Source organism: Aythya ferina (assembly GCF_964211825.1).
Source record: "Aythya ferina genome assembly, chromosome: 1".
NCBI lineage: Eukaryota > Metazoa > Chordata > Aves > Anseriformes > Anatidae > Aythya > Aythya ferina.
The window spans coordinates 63,500,726-63,517,673 of record NC_140296.1 but is presented as its reverse complement, the minus strand read 5'-3'; the positions used below and the strand labels follow the sequence as shown (position 1 = coordinate 63,517,673).

The following is a 16,948-nucleotide window of genomic DNA, read 5'->3' as shown; positions in this document are numbered from 1 at the left end:
TTGCAAACTGTTTTGATTCCTTCTCCCTCATAGACAACAATGAACAAAATTAGCAATTAAGGGCTAACACGAAAGAACTGCAGTCCTCAGAGAAAGACGCACAAACCAAGCAACCAGTCTCATTCACCTCCAAAACAACAAAAAAAAAAACAAACAAAAAAACAACAAAACCACCAAAAAAAACAAACAACCAAACGAAAAACACAAGATATGCTGAACGAGTTGTTATCTTTCCTTTCTATTCTCTCAAGCTCAGCTTCACCACGTAAATGTCCTTTCATCATTAATGAAGTTTCTGCTTCGCATCAGCTTTTTTGTGTTCGGATGATGCTGATCATTGGATAAAAGAATGAGATAGACCCTCTATCCAACAAGCTGAAATAAAAAAGTCCAGACAAGACCACCTGTTCTTTAACAAATCTTCAACAAATCAGCAGACGTTCCTCTCATGGGTTCTGGTTCTCTGCTTTATTTTTATCTCCTTGACACAGAAAGAGAGTATTCCAGATTACAAGCAGTAAATTCCTGAAAAGCTGCTGCTATATCTAACGTGTGCCAATTGCAAAGTTTTCTGCCCACTTTATATACAGGCATGACAATCGTTCAGGAATAAAGCCTTCGTTTCTATCCTAAGACTGTGTCATGGGACTACCCAATTTTGACTTGGAATTATGCATGGAGCTGTAACTTGTATTTCAGGAAACATTTACAATATCTAAACATACCTGCAGCTTTCTAGAGGACAGCCCCAACTATCTGGTTGTAAATCAACTTGTGTCTATTAAGATTAGTAATTTGGACTTGCGTTTATTATCCAGTCAGGCAATTCAAGGCTGTGTCAACAAAGTGACACAGGATATTGAGCTCAGATGAGGCTCCTATTGCTCTTCCCCCAGTCCTTAGAAAGGCTAGCCAAGTCAGGTCTGAGTCAAAAATTATTCAGTAAAGAGATGGCAGAGATGAGGCTGCCCATAGGGTACCTAGATACTTGCTCTTCATTTTGGACATGGCGTCAAAAAGACTTTTCACTTAAATCCTTTAAAAGGTAATCAGGGAAAACATGTATTTTATATGTTTCTTAAGAGACGCAAACCATCTTTTTTTCCTTCTGTCCTCACAGGAATTTTCCAGAGAAGTACAACTAGCCACAACAGTTTATTTAGACATAAGATTTACTCATCACAGCTGCAATACTTTGTATAATAGTTCTGAGGGCTTACTGACAAAGAGACAGAATGGAAACCAGACAGAGGCCTCTGTCGCGGTCAATTTTATTTTTTCCCTGAAACATAGGTAGTACGCTATGTGTGAGTTACGCATCTTTCAAAATTAACATGGGGCATTTAGTAGAGAACCTTGTATTTCAGGGAGCAACTATAGACTAGATCAGTGGTCAGAGTAAGATTTCTCTCCCTAGTTTGTTAAGAAATAAAGTTAAAATTATTTTAGTGGGGCACCTGAAACAAAAGTTTGAGATGGTAGACTTAAACTCTATCATAAAGCTTCTGAATTACTTCTATATTTTGAATACCAGTTATTGAAGTAAACCAAGAAAGCAGTTTCAAATTTCTTTTCTGATACTCATTTTATAATCAAACTCTTTTATAGATCTATATTTATGAAGAATCATTCCCTTGAGATAAAGCCCCACACCCAGTCTGCAAGAACTCAGATGTGATGAGTGGCAGTGGCCAACCAGCCTAACAATAAGTACACTCTCTAAAGTAGTCCAAGTTGTATTTTGACAAACCCAGCTGATGTCAGAAAAAAAAACAGAGAAGGAAGCTGAGGCTACTACGATCACAGAATGGCTGAGGTTGGAAAGACCTCTGAAGATCACCCAGTCCAACCCCCTGCCCAGCAGGATCACCCAGAGCACGTTGTGCAGGATGGCATCCAGGCAGGTTTTGAATATCTCCAGAGAAGGAGACTCCACAGCCTCTCTGGGCAGCCTGTGCCAGTGCTCTGTCACCCTCACACTAAAGAAGTGCCCCCTCATATTGAGCTGGAACCTCCTGGGCTTCAGTTTGTGCCCGTTGCCTCTTGTCCTGTGCTGGGCACAACTGAAAAGAGACCAGCTCCATCCTCTCGACACCCTCCTCTCAGATATTTATACACATTAATGAGGTCTCCCCTCAGCCTTCTCTTTTCCGGGCTAAACAGGCCCATCTCTCTCAGCCTGTCCTCACACAACAGGTGCTCCAGTCCCCTACTCATCACTGTAACCCTCCTCTGAACTTGTTCCAGTAGCTCCATGTCCCTCTTGTACTGGGGAGCCCAGAGCTGGACACAACACTCCACGTTTGGCCTCACCAGGGCTGAGTAGAGTGGGAGGATCACCTCCCTTCACCTGCTGGCAACACTTTTCCAAATGTAGCCCAGGACACCACTGGCCATCTTGGCCACAAGGGCCCACTGCTGGCTCATGGTCAGCCTGCTGCCCACCAGGACTCCCAGGCTCTGCAGAGCTGCTCTCCAGCAGGCCAGCCCCCAGTCTCCACTTGGAGTTAATCCTCCCTGGGTGCAAATAAAGACCCTGCACTTGCTGAACTTCATGATTTTCCTCTCAGCCCATCCCTCCAGCCTGTGGAGGTCCCTCTGGATGGCAGCACAGCCCTCTGGGGTACCCGCTACTCATCCCAGCTTCGTGTCATCAGCAGACTTGCTGAGGGCGCGCTCTGTTCCTTCACCCTGGTCGCTGAGGAGTAAATTGAACAAGACTGTACCCAGTACTGACCCCTGGGGGACACTGCTAGCTACAGGCCTCCAGCTAGACTGCACAACTCTCCAAGCTCTGTCGTCCAGCCAATTCTCAGTCCTCCTCACTGTCCCCTCATCCAGCCCACGCTTCCTGAGCTCGTTTATGAGGATGTCATGAGAGACAGTGTCCAAAGCCTTGCTGATATGTGATAGAGGAAAGAAGTATAAAGCACGCAAATCCATCCAAAGCTTTGTTAGTTTTGCTACCTGGAGGACAACTTTCATTTTAATTGGCAATTTAAACCCACGTAACATGCATTTTGCTAGCTATTTGCCGGGTATCAAAGTTATTTCATGTGACAGTATAATACTGGCCTAAAGTGTTAATATACCTCTTTTAATAGCACTGTTTTAAACAGATAAAACTCGACATGATTTTGAAATTGTCAGAGTGGACTACAGTAGTCTACGAATAAGCTTTCTCTATGATGCTTACGAAATAGTCTTACAAGGCTTATCCTGTTACGTATAATGTTTTAAAGAACAAAGCACTTACATTTAAGATCACATTCAAAACTTTTTTTTTAAATATCATGATACTTTAAGGAGACTAACAATTTATACAATGTAAATGCAAAGTATGAAGTTGTGGAGTTCCAAATACACATTCAATCTGCCATTTCTAGTTTTGTGCAATTTAATTTGCTTGAAATAACTTCAAATGTAGAATATTATCAGCAACACCCAACCTCCAGAGATAAAAAAAAAAATGACTTTTTTATATCTGCTTGAAATTAGACATCCCAGATCTACTAATTTTATTTTTGATTTAAAACAAGAAACTGTAAACAATTACTACAACAGCAGTTAGCAACAAGAATGGGTGACAGTTGTCAGTCTTGAAATATAACCTATGCCCTTTGACCTTTTAGTCAAGTATGTAAATAAATACAAGAACTAACACAAATAAAAGCTACCATTATAAGAAAATACATTATATGCTGTAATTTGGAATAAAATCTTATACAATATCGGCTGCATCATTTGGAATACGTATTTGCTTAAAACAGCTTGATACTAACAGTTATACTTCTTTGTGTAAAGGACTAGACTTTTACTCACCATCAGAAATGTGTTTTGTGATTAATTTTATACCAGTATACTAAACACTCAAGTGTGAAAATGACTCAAGTCATATAGTAGAAGAAGATACCATAGGCACCATAATATATATTTTTTGCTTTTAAACATAACCTGGTGATGAACCAACAGTAAGAAAAGGAGATGAAAATTAAAAGGCACATTCAGGCAAGAAATAATCAACACAGTTTGCATGATGCTATAGTTAAAAAAATAATTTATACTCTGCATAATTGAACAGATCAGGAACAAATACTCTGGTAGATTCTAATCTGTCAGAGAAAGCCAGTTTTGTAAGAGATGTGCAATTCAAATCAGATCACTCTTTTAGAAGTTGAATTTTGTTTTGTTTTAAGGTCAGTGTAAGGCTTATAACCAAGTGCATGTTAAGAGGACTACTCAAAACCTCTTGTTTTCCGAGTGCATAGAGATACAACGAACAATGAATATATTCTTTGCAAGATGTATTCTTGTACATGTGCAAGTCTTATCAAGTACTTGAGCGTCTTTCGGGTCTTGGAACACACTTCATAATAGCAGCTCTCCACAGGGCAGGGGCAAGTAAAAGACTTAGAGTAGTCACACTCAGAATAAGAAGATAGACCTGAAAATCGGAAATAAAAGCCATTACTTCTCTCCACAGTTACGTGATAAACTAAGAAATGCTTTAAATTTGATGAGATCAGACTTTTCTCAATATTTTCAGGCTGAGACTTCACCTGTCTCTCTTACCAAGTATGCTTGGTTACAAAGGCAAAAAAGTGCATGCACAAGTCATGTAATTATCTGTTTACCTGGTTTGAACATTCACTTGAAAAAGAAAAAACAAACAAATAAACAAACATAATGAGCTCATAGAGTAACAGTTATTTATATCTATAGCTGAGAACCTAAAAAAGTGCTAAAAAGTCAAAGGCCAAATACCACTTTATTAAAAAACATAAACCATTCTGGTTTAAAGATATAATGGCAAAGTGTATTACTAATATATACACTATAGTTTTTTACCTATCAAGAATCCCTCTAAGTCATGCTGCACACCTTCTGAAATGAGATCTCTGTTACATGTTATGGAAGAGTCTTTTAAAATGGCAATGAGAAGTAGTTTGAGGTCTCAAACGTAAGAGTGACATTTGGAATTTAGACCTATGTAAACCTGTACAGTAGAAAATGACATGAAAACTGACCCGGGAAAATTGAAAGCCTAAGGGTCTCCAGGCACTCTGGGTGGGCCCCTAAACTGATTCTGTGATGGGTATCTTGAAACTCTATACAAACATATAGTATTTATAACTCCTAATTATATGCAGGAGCAAGCAGGACAATGAATCACCTCTACACACGCAAGTGAACAGCATTGTGTAGATTTTTCACACTTGCTTTATTTGGAATTGGTTCCAGCATTATACAGCCCAGTGCTCTCACAATGGACAGCTCAGAGAGCCAGCAAAGTATTTTTGTGAGCAGAGATACAGAGGAGAAAGCACTTAGCTTTAGAAAGTGAGGTCAGTTGTTACATCTCTGTAGCCATAATTTACTGAAGTTCGCAAAAGAGATTTCAACTTGAGAAAATAGTGTTCTCCTAGCTTGAATATAAAGCTAAATGTAAGGTTTCCCTCCTAGGGTATTTTTTCATGACTATTGAAAAATCTCATTTCTTCTGCAGTGGATTTAAAATTAACAATCTTTGCAGGTAAAGACCACAAGTTTGTTTGCTCACTTGTTTGATTGTATATTATTGTATATTATTGTATATTATTGTATCTTATTTATTATTATTGTATATTATTATGTATATTGTATATTATTATTTATTATTATTGTATATTATTTATTATTATTTATTGTATATTATTGTCACTGGAACAGGCTGCCCAGGGAAGTGGTGGAGTCACCATCCCTGGAAGTCTTCAAAAGACGTTTAGATGTAGAGCTTAGGGATATGGTTTAGTGGAGGGCTGTTAGTGTTAGGTTGGAGGTTGGACTCGATGACCTTGAGGTCTCTTCCAACCTAGAAATTCTGTGAAAAATTCTGTGATTCTGTGATTCTGTGATTAAGGCAATTTGCACTTCAGCATACCTACCCTCTACTTCTGATTTACTAATATTTCCTTAGTCAATTCCTATATTCTCCTTACATCTTTCTATAGCTGTATCAAGATTTTAAAAGCAAAGGCTTCTCACTCTTAGACACCTGGGTGCTATCTACAATTCACTGCTCCATTAATAAAGAAGTTGTTAAGGGGGAACAGTTAAAGCAAAACATTCATAACTATATAATTTTAAAATTAAAACGTGCAATCTGCAACATTGAAGTCCAACAAGTAAAAAAAGTTCAATAAGGGAAAAATTGAACAAAGAACCCTGTCAAGGACATACAAGTTTCTGTTTGTATGGGCTGATTATTTGTTACCAGTTTCAAGATTACACAAAATAGGCCTCAAAAATTTCACATACACTGCAACATAAAATCCCAGTAAGTTTTTCAGGTGCAAAACCCGAAGTTAATAACTATTAAATAGCTTACCTCCCGAGATATGATCCCTGCTCTGCGTGCTCTACTTCCAAGAACAAAAGAGAATTCACTGACTTGTGCCAGTCCTGCTGAGACAATCCATTTGATATACTGGCTGGTCTTTGGAAGAATCAGAGAAAGGACAAGCACTGCCAAGACAAACTTTAAAAAGTAGGGTTTTGGGTGGGGTTGTTGTTACATTGTTGGCTTTTATGTTTGTTTTTTAAAAAAATAAATATTACTATCACTGATACATAGCATCAAATACAACAATGCTGGACGTAAAAATAAACTGGCAGACTTGTAAATGTCTTCTATGTTAACATCAAAAGAGGCAAAAAGTACACAGCAAGGTACAAAGTAGCATTTTTACTAAAATAAAGCATTTGATAACTGTTACAACTCCTAAGTTAAGCAAAGACATTTATCCACGTGTAACAGACTTCTAACATTAAATACAAACCATGCATATTTGATTTTTATCCCTGTATATTTATCTTTTAAACATAAAAAAATATATATATTTGTGTGCACATAGCCTAAGAATGTTGTATCAAACTACATTCTACCAGTTAGATTCCTCCAATTAGAGTAAAGATGTATTACTTCTCAGATGTTTATCAGATTTATCAGATTTTTATCAGATGTTCAGTTTTTGAACTATGTTCATTATGGCATGCAGCACTAAGATTATTCACACTGTTAAAAGATTTTAAAAAAATAATAAAAAATACCTTCATTATGACCACAGACAACGTAAGGAAGAGTAAGACTGTGAGTTCGTATATGACAAATGTGGGGAAAACATGAAGTCCTAGGAGGAAAAACATTGGTGTTATCTTAGTGCATCTTTTAAAATCAACAACTTTAGCCAAGCATTCATACTCACATGTAAGCTAAGGCTGAATATAAAAATCTTGTATTTATTGGAATAGACAACGAAAACATGTAATGTTTCCAAATGCTGAAATAATATATTTGTCCTTTAAGCTATTCAGATTTTATTGCATCTACAAAGAAGTATGGAGTTAGATTTCATTTACAAGAACTAGGAGTTTTAGTGTTGTGGTTTTTTGTTTGTTTGTTTTTTTCCTTAAAGTTATGTGCTATACTGTGGCATGTTCTGTTTCTATCTTATTTAGAGCACATACAGATCATTGCTGAAAGAAATCCACAGGACAGTAACGTTTCACAAGAAGTATTTACAATGACTCAGTTTTAACATTTTTTTTTTAAGATTTTTTTTTTTTTAACACTGCTTTGCTATATTTTAATTTACTGAGTGCAACTAAGATCTATTTAATAGATAGCAATATTCAGTTTGTTATTCTAGAAATCCCTGGAAAGAAATATTTCAAAGTTTAATGCCAATATTTTATTATGATAATTTTCAGAGTTCATCATAGATTTAAGTGCAAGACTGTATTTTCAAAACCAACCAAACAAAAATCCCCAACACACCTACCAACACTACCTACTTAATCACTTAAGTATTTCCTGGCAAACGTAGACGTTTTTGGAGGGGTTTATCTCCAACAATATTCCAAATTGAGTTAAATTGTAAATGACAGATGCATTAGCACTTTCATTTATGTTTTGTCTTTTCCACACCAGTCAACAGTCCAGAACCTGAACTGAAACACACTTTTTTCATTAAAGCTATAAAAATACTGCAGGAAAATAATTCCATTGTTCTGCACGGTGACTGCAAGATACACTTTGCTAGCCATTTAACATTCTTGTATGAAACGGTAATGGACTATTACTGAGGATGGAACACGTTACACATAAATTACAAGTGTAACAGAAAACTTAATTGTTTTGACCCCGTGACCCTCACATGCAATCACTGAAAGTCACCTGAACAAGAAAACTCACTTGGACTGGAATCAGGAAAAGCCATAAAACCCCTGAGTATGGTCTACCCCAGCTAAAGAATGACTTAAAGCCACATTTTGATGATTTAGGGCTGTTTTCTGTTGGTCTTGATTGTTTTTGCATGTTTTTTTTTGTTGTTGTTGTTTGTTTGCTTTTTGAAAATTAATATATCAAGGTGGTCTTGCTTGAGAACCTTATGTCTCATGTTGAGACACCTGAATTTTATTCCCAGTGACCGCACACGTATTTTCATTAATCTTATCTGTATAATCAGTAAAAGGTCAAACCTTGCTGTAGCATCAGCAAAATGATTTGGTTATTACATGAAGCAAGATAATGAACTGTCAAGAGCACAGCAGCTTAGAACTAAATCCGGCTATTATTAAACAGACAAGAAAAACAAATATTTGTTGGAGATGTCCTGTAGTCACTGAGGAGGAATCTTACTCACAGCTAAGTCTATTTTTTCCCCTAGGATATGAGGGACTTGTGCAGACGAGCATCTTTGGAAGTCCATTCCTTTTCCACAAAATCTCTTAAAAGAGAAACCAAACTAGTGGAGATGTTCCTGATAAATCCATAACAGTTGGCAATTCTCCAACCTAACTGTTTTTGTTGAAGGGCAAGAGTTTAGCTTTCTGAAGCACGCGGCCAGTAAATGAATGCTCTAACTTCTTATTTTAATGCAGGACCGGTTTTCATGAATTTTCCCTGCCCTGTAGCACTGCAGAGCCAGAAGAATTGTAGAGAACCAAGAGTTGCTGCCTTCCTAAATGCACAGGAGAATTTACTTAGAGCAACTTCAAGATGTTTTGTCCATGTGCACGTTCCATTGTGAATGAAAATGTACTTCAAAAACCGTAAGCTCAGAGATTTGTATACAAGTAGTACCCAGTCAGCATGCACACAGCATTTTACTTCTTAATTTCCTTCTAACTGTGGAAATACAAATGCAGAAGATTATCAGAATAAGGAGAGAGATGGCAGAACGAGAGATGAACACCACACCAAAAAAAAAAAAAAAAAAAGAAATCTAAATATTTTGTGGACATGGACAGGCAAGTAGCTTCTCTGTTTTTAGTGTTTATCATATGCACGTTGCTTGCTCACCTCTAGGCTGGTCTCAGAGGTGTACATGAAAAGCAGCTAGAGAAACACAGCCTGTAACAACATCGTGTCTGACAAGAGGGCCAACCAGCATATCTGGAACTGTAGGCTTCAAAGGGAGGCTGTAAGTATAGCCTAGGGCTCTCCTCACTACTGGTAGATCTACCTTTTCACTTCTGGAGCAGTCTGAAGTTCATTTGGACTGCTTCCTGACGCGGAGATTATTACCATATTCAAAAGAGCTGAGGTACAAACTACCACAGACTTCTCTGCTACATAGCTGCTAAACAGCATGCAAAGATCCAATGACAGTCATCACCGTGTCCTGGAAAATCCAGCATCAAGAAGAGGAATCTCAGAGATCCTTGACAGCAGACATGATGAAAGAAAAGAAAACTCTGGTGGTCAAATCTCAGCCAGTGGGAATAATTCTGACACATCCTCAAGACGGGACAGTCAATCAGAAAAATAACTTTAGTGATGCACTGGGATACCGTATCTTAATGGACCTAAGAGCCCTGTATCTTACTGAACCTAAGATCAAAAAGACAACAATAGCAGAACAGAAAAACAATGTTCTCCTTCATTTTTCTGCAACAAAAGGGAAAGCCATCTCCAGCCTAATGTCAGTTCTGAGAACTTGAAACATCCAGGTTTCATTCTGGGCTGGATTCAGGGCTGGATAGATGAGGAGAAGGTGATTAATGTCATCTAATGAATTCCAGTCTTGGGATCTTCCTTTGAATTCTCTCAAATTCAACAGAAATGTTAGAGGCTCAGAGAAACACTATATGTTTGTTCTGGACTGTGGTACTGCTAACACTGTCAGCATCACCTCTCTTCAGAGGAAGAAGATGAAGTTTTTCAGCATCTTGCATTTAAGGCCCCGATGCCAGCCAGAAGATTTACCCAGAAGAAAAACATTGAGCCTTGCAAGCGAGTACACCTGTACAGCACACTGAGGACACACAACCTAGTCACTCACTAGAAGCAAGATGCCTCCTCACCAGTGGCAGATAGGGTTGCTGATGCCCAAATTCCACGCATCTTGTGGTCTGAGAAAACCCAGGATATTGGAGCCTTAAAAAATAAACAGGCTACGCAAAGATTCCTCCCATCTTCCTGAAAAGCAATCAAAAGAAAAATCAAATGAGGCCGAGGTGGAAAGGGAAGGATCTGAGTAGCAGGTACTCAAATTTCTCCAAATGTGTCTCTAAGAAGAGACTGGTCCAGATGTTCCCTCAGAAAATATTGGTGAGGACAGAGAGTAACAGCAACTTCCTAACCTCAACAGATAACACGAAGAGAGTCAGAAAATTGGAAGCAACACACAGAGGCGTAAATGAATGTACACTGTCACAGACAGTACGTGAACAGGTAGTGTTCAGCTCAGCCTTCAAGCCCCAGGATGGTTTTTGTAGTGAGAACACAAGTAGGCATTTAGGACAAACAAAAGAGGGACTAACTTCTCCAAACAATGTATTTACATTCACTCTTCAATAAAGTCAGCCCCCCAATTCCAACCAAGTCCTTTCTTCTAAAAGGAATAGAAATTATATTGCTACAATGGTGTATCACCCCATCTCGGGATTTCAGGTGTCTCTACTGTTGCTGTGTGTAGCAAGCACTCTATTATGAACAAGCCTTACAATTACATTAAGAACAGTCAGAAAAGTAATTTTTGAGATTTGTGACAGTACTACAAAAATAATTTTCTTAGAGCGTAAGTTACACTACATGGAGTGCTGCCTATTATGTCAACTGAGGTCATACCCTGTCCATCCGTCTCATCACTATTCATAATTTACGAGGTCACAGGAGCGTAGGACAGTTTTGTGTTCAGTTCCTTGCAAAATCCACTTCTGGCTTATGATTACTTGTCTTGCCTTATAAACCTGGTAACACCATTGGTTCCATCACTTTCTTTACCAAAATACATAAAAAACTTATCTGTGAGCATTTAGCAATTACTGATCCAACCTTGTCTGCTTGTCAACCTTGTCTGTTTCACCATAGTTCTCCATTTTATTAAAACAAAACCAAGTTCTTCAAACAGACATTCCTACTACTAAGTAATCTGGCTGATCAGCACAAGTTATTATCATGGGCTGGGTAAAACAAAATCAAAACTGGCGAGTATAACTTTTTTATTTTGAAAACTGACAAGAAACACTTGGTTTCTGTTATGATAGAACGGACATAAAACAGTATATAAAGAAAGGCATACGAATTCTGATGATGGTAGGGCTTCATTATTATCTCAATAAATATATGGAGATAAAAAAAAAAACAAAGAAGAGGAAAAAAAGAAGCAAAAACATGGGCTGTCTTGGAAATAAAATCCAAGAATCTCTCAATTTGCATTGGTTGAAGTAGGTTAGATTTGTGTGTCCCATTCAATGGGACTTTTAGACATTGCAATGCTCCCAAAATCGGATATGCATCTCCTGTATAGTCCAGTAGGCCTGTCTCCTCATTCAGTGTACCTAAGCACTGCAGAAATGCGTTTTAGTTTCCTTCAGAGGAGGTATATGGACTGCTAAGGAATCTAACACTTCAAAATGAAGATAGCAACCGATTTATATAAATATTCTCGGAATCAGCATGCTCTGGATAACAACCTTAATGAATTTCTCCCCTGGTCTTAGGCATCAATATTGCATTTCAGTCAGCGGGTAGTCTGAGATATTTCTTGATCAATTCTTCCTGCATTGAGCACACACAGATTACATCTTCCTAACTAAGGAACCAAGAGCTATAAAAAGGATCTGCTTCCATTACCATATTCTGCTTACAGAGAAAACCAAGCCTCAAGGACGTGAAGTTTAATCTATTCACTGACTCAAAATGGTAATAAAATTTTTGGTATAAATTACAAGTATATCCACTGCAAAGACAGAAGAACATTTTCTAAAAAAAACAGATATAAGGCCTTTCTTCCCTTTAAATTTTTAGTTATGTGCTTTAAAGAGCCCAGAGAAATTCAGAATTGAGAACAAAAACCTGACATTAAAACAAAAATTGAGAGTACAACGTGGAAATTCCTTATGAAAATTAATGCTGCATTTAAAACAATAGCAAAGTCAAACCAATGGTGTCATCAGTTAACATTTTAGTATACTGAAAACATAAAACCTATCTCCCTTCAATTTGTAGACACCAGTTAATTTATTTTTACTCCCCCGCATCTGTAGGTTAGCACTACTTTTAGTAAGCTTTGTCGGAAATTACCTATGGATGCAAAGAAAATGATGGCAAGAAAGTCTCGTATTGGTTCAATACAGGACATAATCTCCTCAGTGACCATATGACCCTGAGAAGAGATCAGAGCTCCAGCTAAGAAGCATCCCAGCTCCATCGAGACATCCAGCAGCTCTGTGATCTGTCAAGGAATAACAGGAAAATCTATTACCGTTCTCTTGCCCAGAGTGACCTTCTTTACCATTTCACACAGAAATTACAAAGCTATACATTGCACTGGATGTAATAAATTAATATAACCTTACACAAACTCAACATCAAATATAACTTAGCTTATTTCAGTTTTCTGCAGTATTATGTTTGTAGAAGAGACTGACAAAACCATGATGTTTCCCCTCCGTGATGTTATTTCCTTCCCCACAAAAACAAAATTCTTAATCTACATTGCAATGCTTTGTGTCTCGCTTATGGATAGCATCTGATTTCACCAAAATGAGAGAGACTAACAGCTTGAGAGACAGGCTTGCATAATACAATGAGGCTGTGAAAATAAGCCATAGGAACTTCATGTTTCCCAACTGTCAAACAAGGGGAAAAAAAAAATCAAAGCTTATAATCTGGGAGAATAGTCTCAATTTAGCAAAAACAGTCCCAGACATAATTTACATTTTATGACTGTAAATTGGACCTAAACGTGCTTGTGTGTTTTACTGAGTAGGGATGGATTTAAGCAAGTGAAGTAAACTGCTGGAATGAAGCATCTACTTGAAAGGATTCAGACTGCTCTTCGTTCTTTTTTTATTATCTGAATATGGTGCTAGAAGGGAGAGATGAAACATGTAAAGAGAATGAACTACAAACCAAGAAATTGCTTCAGGCAATGCTTGTAACATGAGAAAAGCAAGCAGCACTTCTCAAAGGTATAAATAAAATGCCTTTAAAACCATACTGCTGCAGACAGTCACCTCACTTAGAAAGGACAATGTTATTAATATTAATAGGACATTTTAACTGAAGACTTATTTCCATAGCAATTTAGTTTAAGTAACAATACACCACGGTGCATTTATGGACAACATTGATCATGTCTTTAATGGTGTTACACTAAGGTATGAAGCTAAAACTCAAGTGACTTGAAATTAATGGAGGAGGAAAGACACGATAAATGAGTCTCCAAGCAAGGTATAAAACGCTGCCTAAATATGCAAAAGACTGGGGTTTAGTTTTAAGTATTAATGTCTAAATGATCATCACGTAATTCCATTTGTGATGATAGTCCTTCATTTATTGCAAGATATTTAAGAAAACAAACTGGGTCTGTCAACTTATGCAAATAGTTGCTAATCTGGCAAAACCAACAAAATAATCCGGGCCAGCTACTGTGAAAAATCTGCCACTCTGGATACACTCCTATCTTAAAACAAAAGGAATTTCAGTTCAGTCTCAAAGATGTGCAGTGCTCTTCCTAACAATCTGAAATAGCAGGAGGGAATGTACACAAAGGATTTAAAATCACCAGGGGGTAAAAAAAAAAAAAAAAAAAAAAAGGAAGAGAAACATAGGAAACATTTGGGGAAGTCACAAGCTTGAGAGTATGACCATGATCCAATACAGCCTCTTCAAATAAAGTTGGAATTATTTCTACAATTCAGATATAAACCACCCACAGTTGAGTATTACCTGCTATAACAGAGCTTCAGGTCAAAACATTTATACCGAATATTTTAAGCATTCATATGCACATGGTAAAGTTACCATTTCAGAAGGGATTTACCAGCTCTTGTATTGGAACTGTATGATATTGTGCTGTTATCAGAATCACTAGGCAAGTAAGAAGCATTATCAGGGTGAAATAAATAAACTACATGCTTGTTCAGAAAGCATAAAACATAACTAGAGTAAAACCTATGTCTGTTTAGGTTTGCTCCCACAGCATAAAAGCCGAGATCTATGTCTTTACTCTAGAGCAAGCTAAGTATGAGTTCAAGGACCTGGTAGATAAAAATGCAGATTTTGCTATTTGTCTGTTCTCCAGGTACTACAAAACCTCAGGTCTACTACATATATATATATATATATATGTATATATATATATATATACACATACATATATATTAAATCATTACTCAGAAAAAAAGAGAAGTGGATGAGAAGATAAGGAAAAACCCCCAAATCAGGGTACTTTCTTAACCTCATTCAACTTCCTCCAGTCTGTTCTTCAGATTTATACCAAGACTGCTTTTACTATTCCCATCCTGGTTTCTGGTTGTCCAATATTATCAATAAGCAGACACATTTCCCCTACTTACTCTGTAGCTTCAGGGTTTATCATAAATAACGTGTGCAGATAGATGCAATGAAGAGTGTTTGTTTCACTGGCAGGAAGGGCTTCTCAACAAAATGTATTATATAGGCAAAACTCAGGATGTGTTTTACATTTAGTATTCCCTCTCTGTTTGCCCCATTTTTAACATTTTCCTTTATTGAGCAGGGCTCTAACAACTACTATTTCCTGGGCTGTGCTCTGTCCTTTTCTTGATTCCTACATTACAGTAAGCTTTGCCAGTCAAAGCTAAATGAAAACTTTTGTTAATTTGCACCTTTTTTTTCCCCTGTACAATTTAGTTTTCATTTGCTTTCAAAGGTTGCATTTTACTCTTAATTTGGAGAGGACTGTTTTGCACTCACTAGAATATAGGATTTTTATGTTCAAGTGTTCTACCATAGCAATAAATAAAGAGAGAAACATTGCTGCTATACCATGTTCCAGTTGAATTTCAACCACTTGTTGAGCAGCTGTTTTGCCTATATTCACTAATAACGTGTGTCTTATAGCTACTTTTTAATCATCGTAGAAGCTTAATGAATAGGGTGAGCCAGTAAGACTAAAGAAATCCCTGACTGAAATAAAGGTATTAATATTTGGGGATTAATAACTTAAACCTGCCCAAAAGTAAAGATGTGGATCCTAAACTTGCATTTAAAGAAGCAAAGCATTAATGGGAACTGAAATATTTTTAGAGAGCCTTTTACAATTCCATCTCGACTGTATTTTATGAAATAATTAATTTGAATATGAGATTACAGTTCTTCCTTAATCTTCTCCCTGTAATTGACAGAAGAGAGTTCAAAAGCAGGTTATGAGCCACTGAAAAGTACTCCAGCAAACCAGGAATGACTTTCCTAGTCTAGTGCAGGGAAAAGTATGTATATTTTCTTATAGGAAACGCTGCAATGACATAACTATTTTCTCCTTCCATCTTTTTGATATGTAAAGATAACTGGCAATTTCCCTCCTCTTGCTGCTATCACCAGAGTTCAGGGCAGTCAAACTGGAAGCCACATCTCCCCAAGTGTATGCACAGTCCTATAAACGTGTAACTGCTGTCCTCCTTACTAGGTCTTGTTTTTTTCAATTGCTTAATAAATTTCCACAACTTCATGTTAAAATGTGACAAAACTGACCACTGTTGTCCTGCAGATATTTAATACAGCAATTCATTATCAGTGGAGTGTTTAAGACAAATGTTCTTGTAATATTCTGTACAGACAGAATATGAAAAGGCAACGCAACACTCATCAACACTCAGGCTGACATATGACACGTTCATCAGCCACCATAATAAGTGTCTTAACTTAAAAAATCACCAGTTTGGCTATCTGACCATATATAAACCAGAAGCTGGATTCATTTTTTATGTTGTAATTGAAAAAAACAGTTTCCTAGTTTAAAAAAAAAAAAATAATCCACAAAGAACAGTGTCTGCATAAATCAAAGTTTGAAAATCAGTTTAAAGTTTAATAGTTATCTACTGAACCCTTGTTACTGATGATAAGAAGATTTAAAGATGTACAACTGCATGTCAAAATTTAGCTAGACTTGCGTAGGATTGGCACTTGACAACTCCCTGACCCACCAGTCTGCCCAACTCGTTGAGGGGAAAAAGGGAATTTTAGTTACTTCTCAGAACATAGGGAAGCAGAAAGAAGCATCTCCAAAACTTGGTAAAATAGCTTATGTTTTAGATTTATTACATCTCTTTTACTCTAAGTTAGTTTATAAAGCAGAGACATATTTAAGATCCAGTTTCAGATTCAATGAGCAGCAATGCTACCCAAGTGAGCCAAGCAGATCAGAAATGCTCTAAACAAAGAAATGTTCAAAAGTCATTTCCATACAGAAAGTTCCTCTACTGACAGGATAACCCTTACACTGAAATCACTTACACTGCAGTGCAAGAACCTCTTTTGCCCTATATTCCCTCTCGTTTTCCCATATCGAGGCACCGAATTTGCCCTTGTTGGTAGAGAAACTGCAATTCTTGTCATAGTCATAGGAGATTTTCAAGCACAGGAAATAAATAAAATAATAAATAAGTTTATATAATGTGTGTTCAATACATATGC

The 16,948-nt window shown here is 37.1% G+C and overlaps 1 protein-coding gene across 4 annotated transcripts in view; it reads right to left on the bottom strand.

Annotated features, from left to right (window-relative positions):
- Positions 1-3,488: 3,488 nt before the first annotated feature.
- TMCO3 (transmembrane and coiled-coil domains 3) overlaps positions 3,489-16,948 on the bottom strand; it is a 31,697-nt gene continuing 18,237 nt past the window's right edge. For 3 of the 4 annotated variants that reach the window (XM_084495459.1, XM_084495458.1, XM_084495460.1), the window contains exons 10-13: positions 12,572-12,722; positions 7,090-7,169; positions 6,368-6,517; positions 3,489-4,444 (exon numbers count right to left, since the gene is read on the bottom strand). In XM_084495459.1, coding sequence (XP_084351585.1) covers positions 4,331-4,444; positions 6,368-6,517; positions 7,090-7,169; positions 12,572-12,722 — 495 coding nt within the window. In that variant the 3' untranslated portion in view covers positions 3,489-4,330. The remainder of the gene's footprint in view (positions 4,445-6,367; positions 6,518-7,089; positions 7,170-12,571; positions 12,723-16,948) is intronic. The other variant, XR_014685342.1, reaches the window with a different exon arrangement.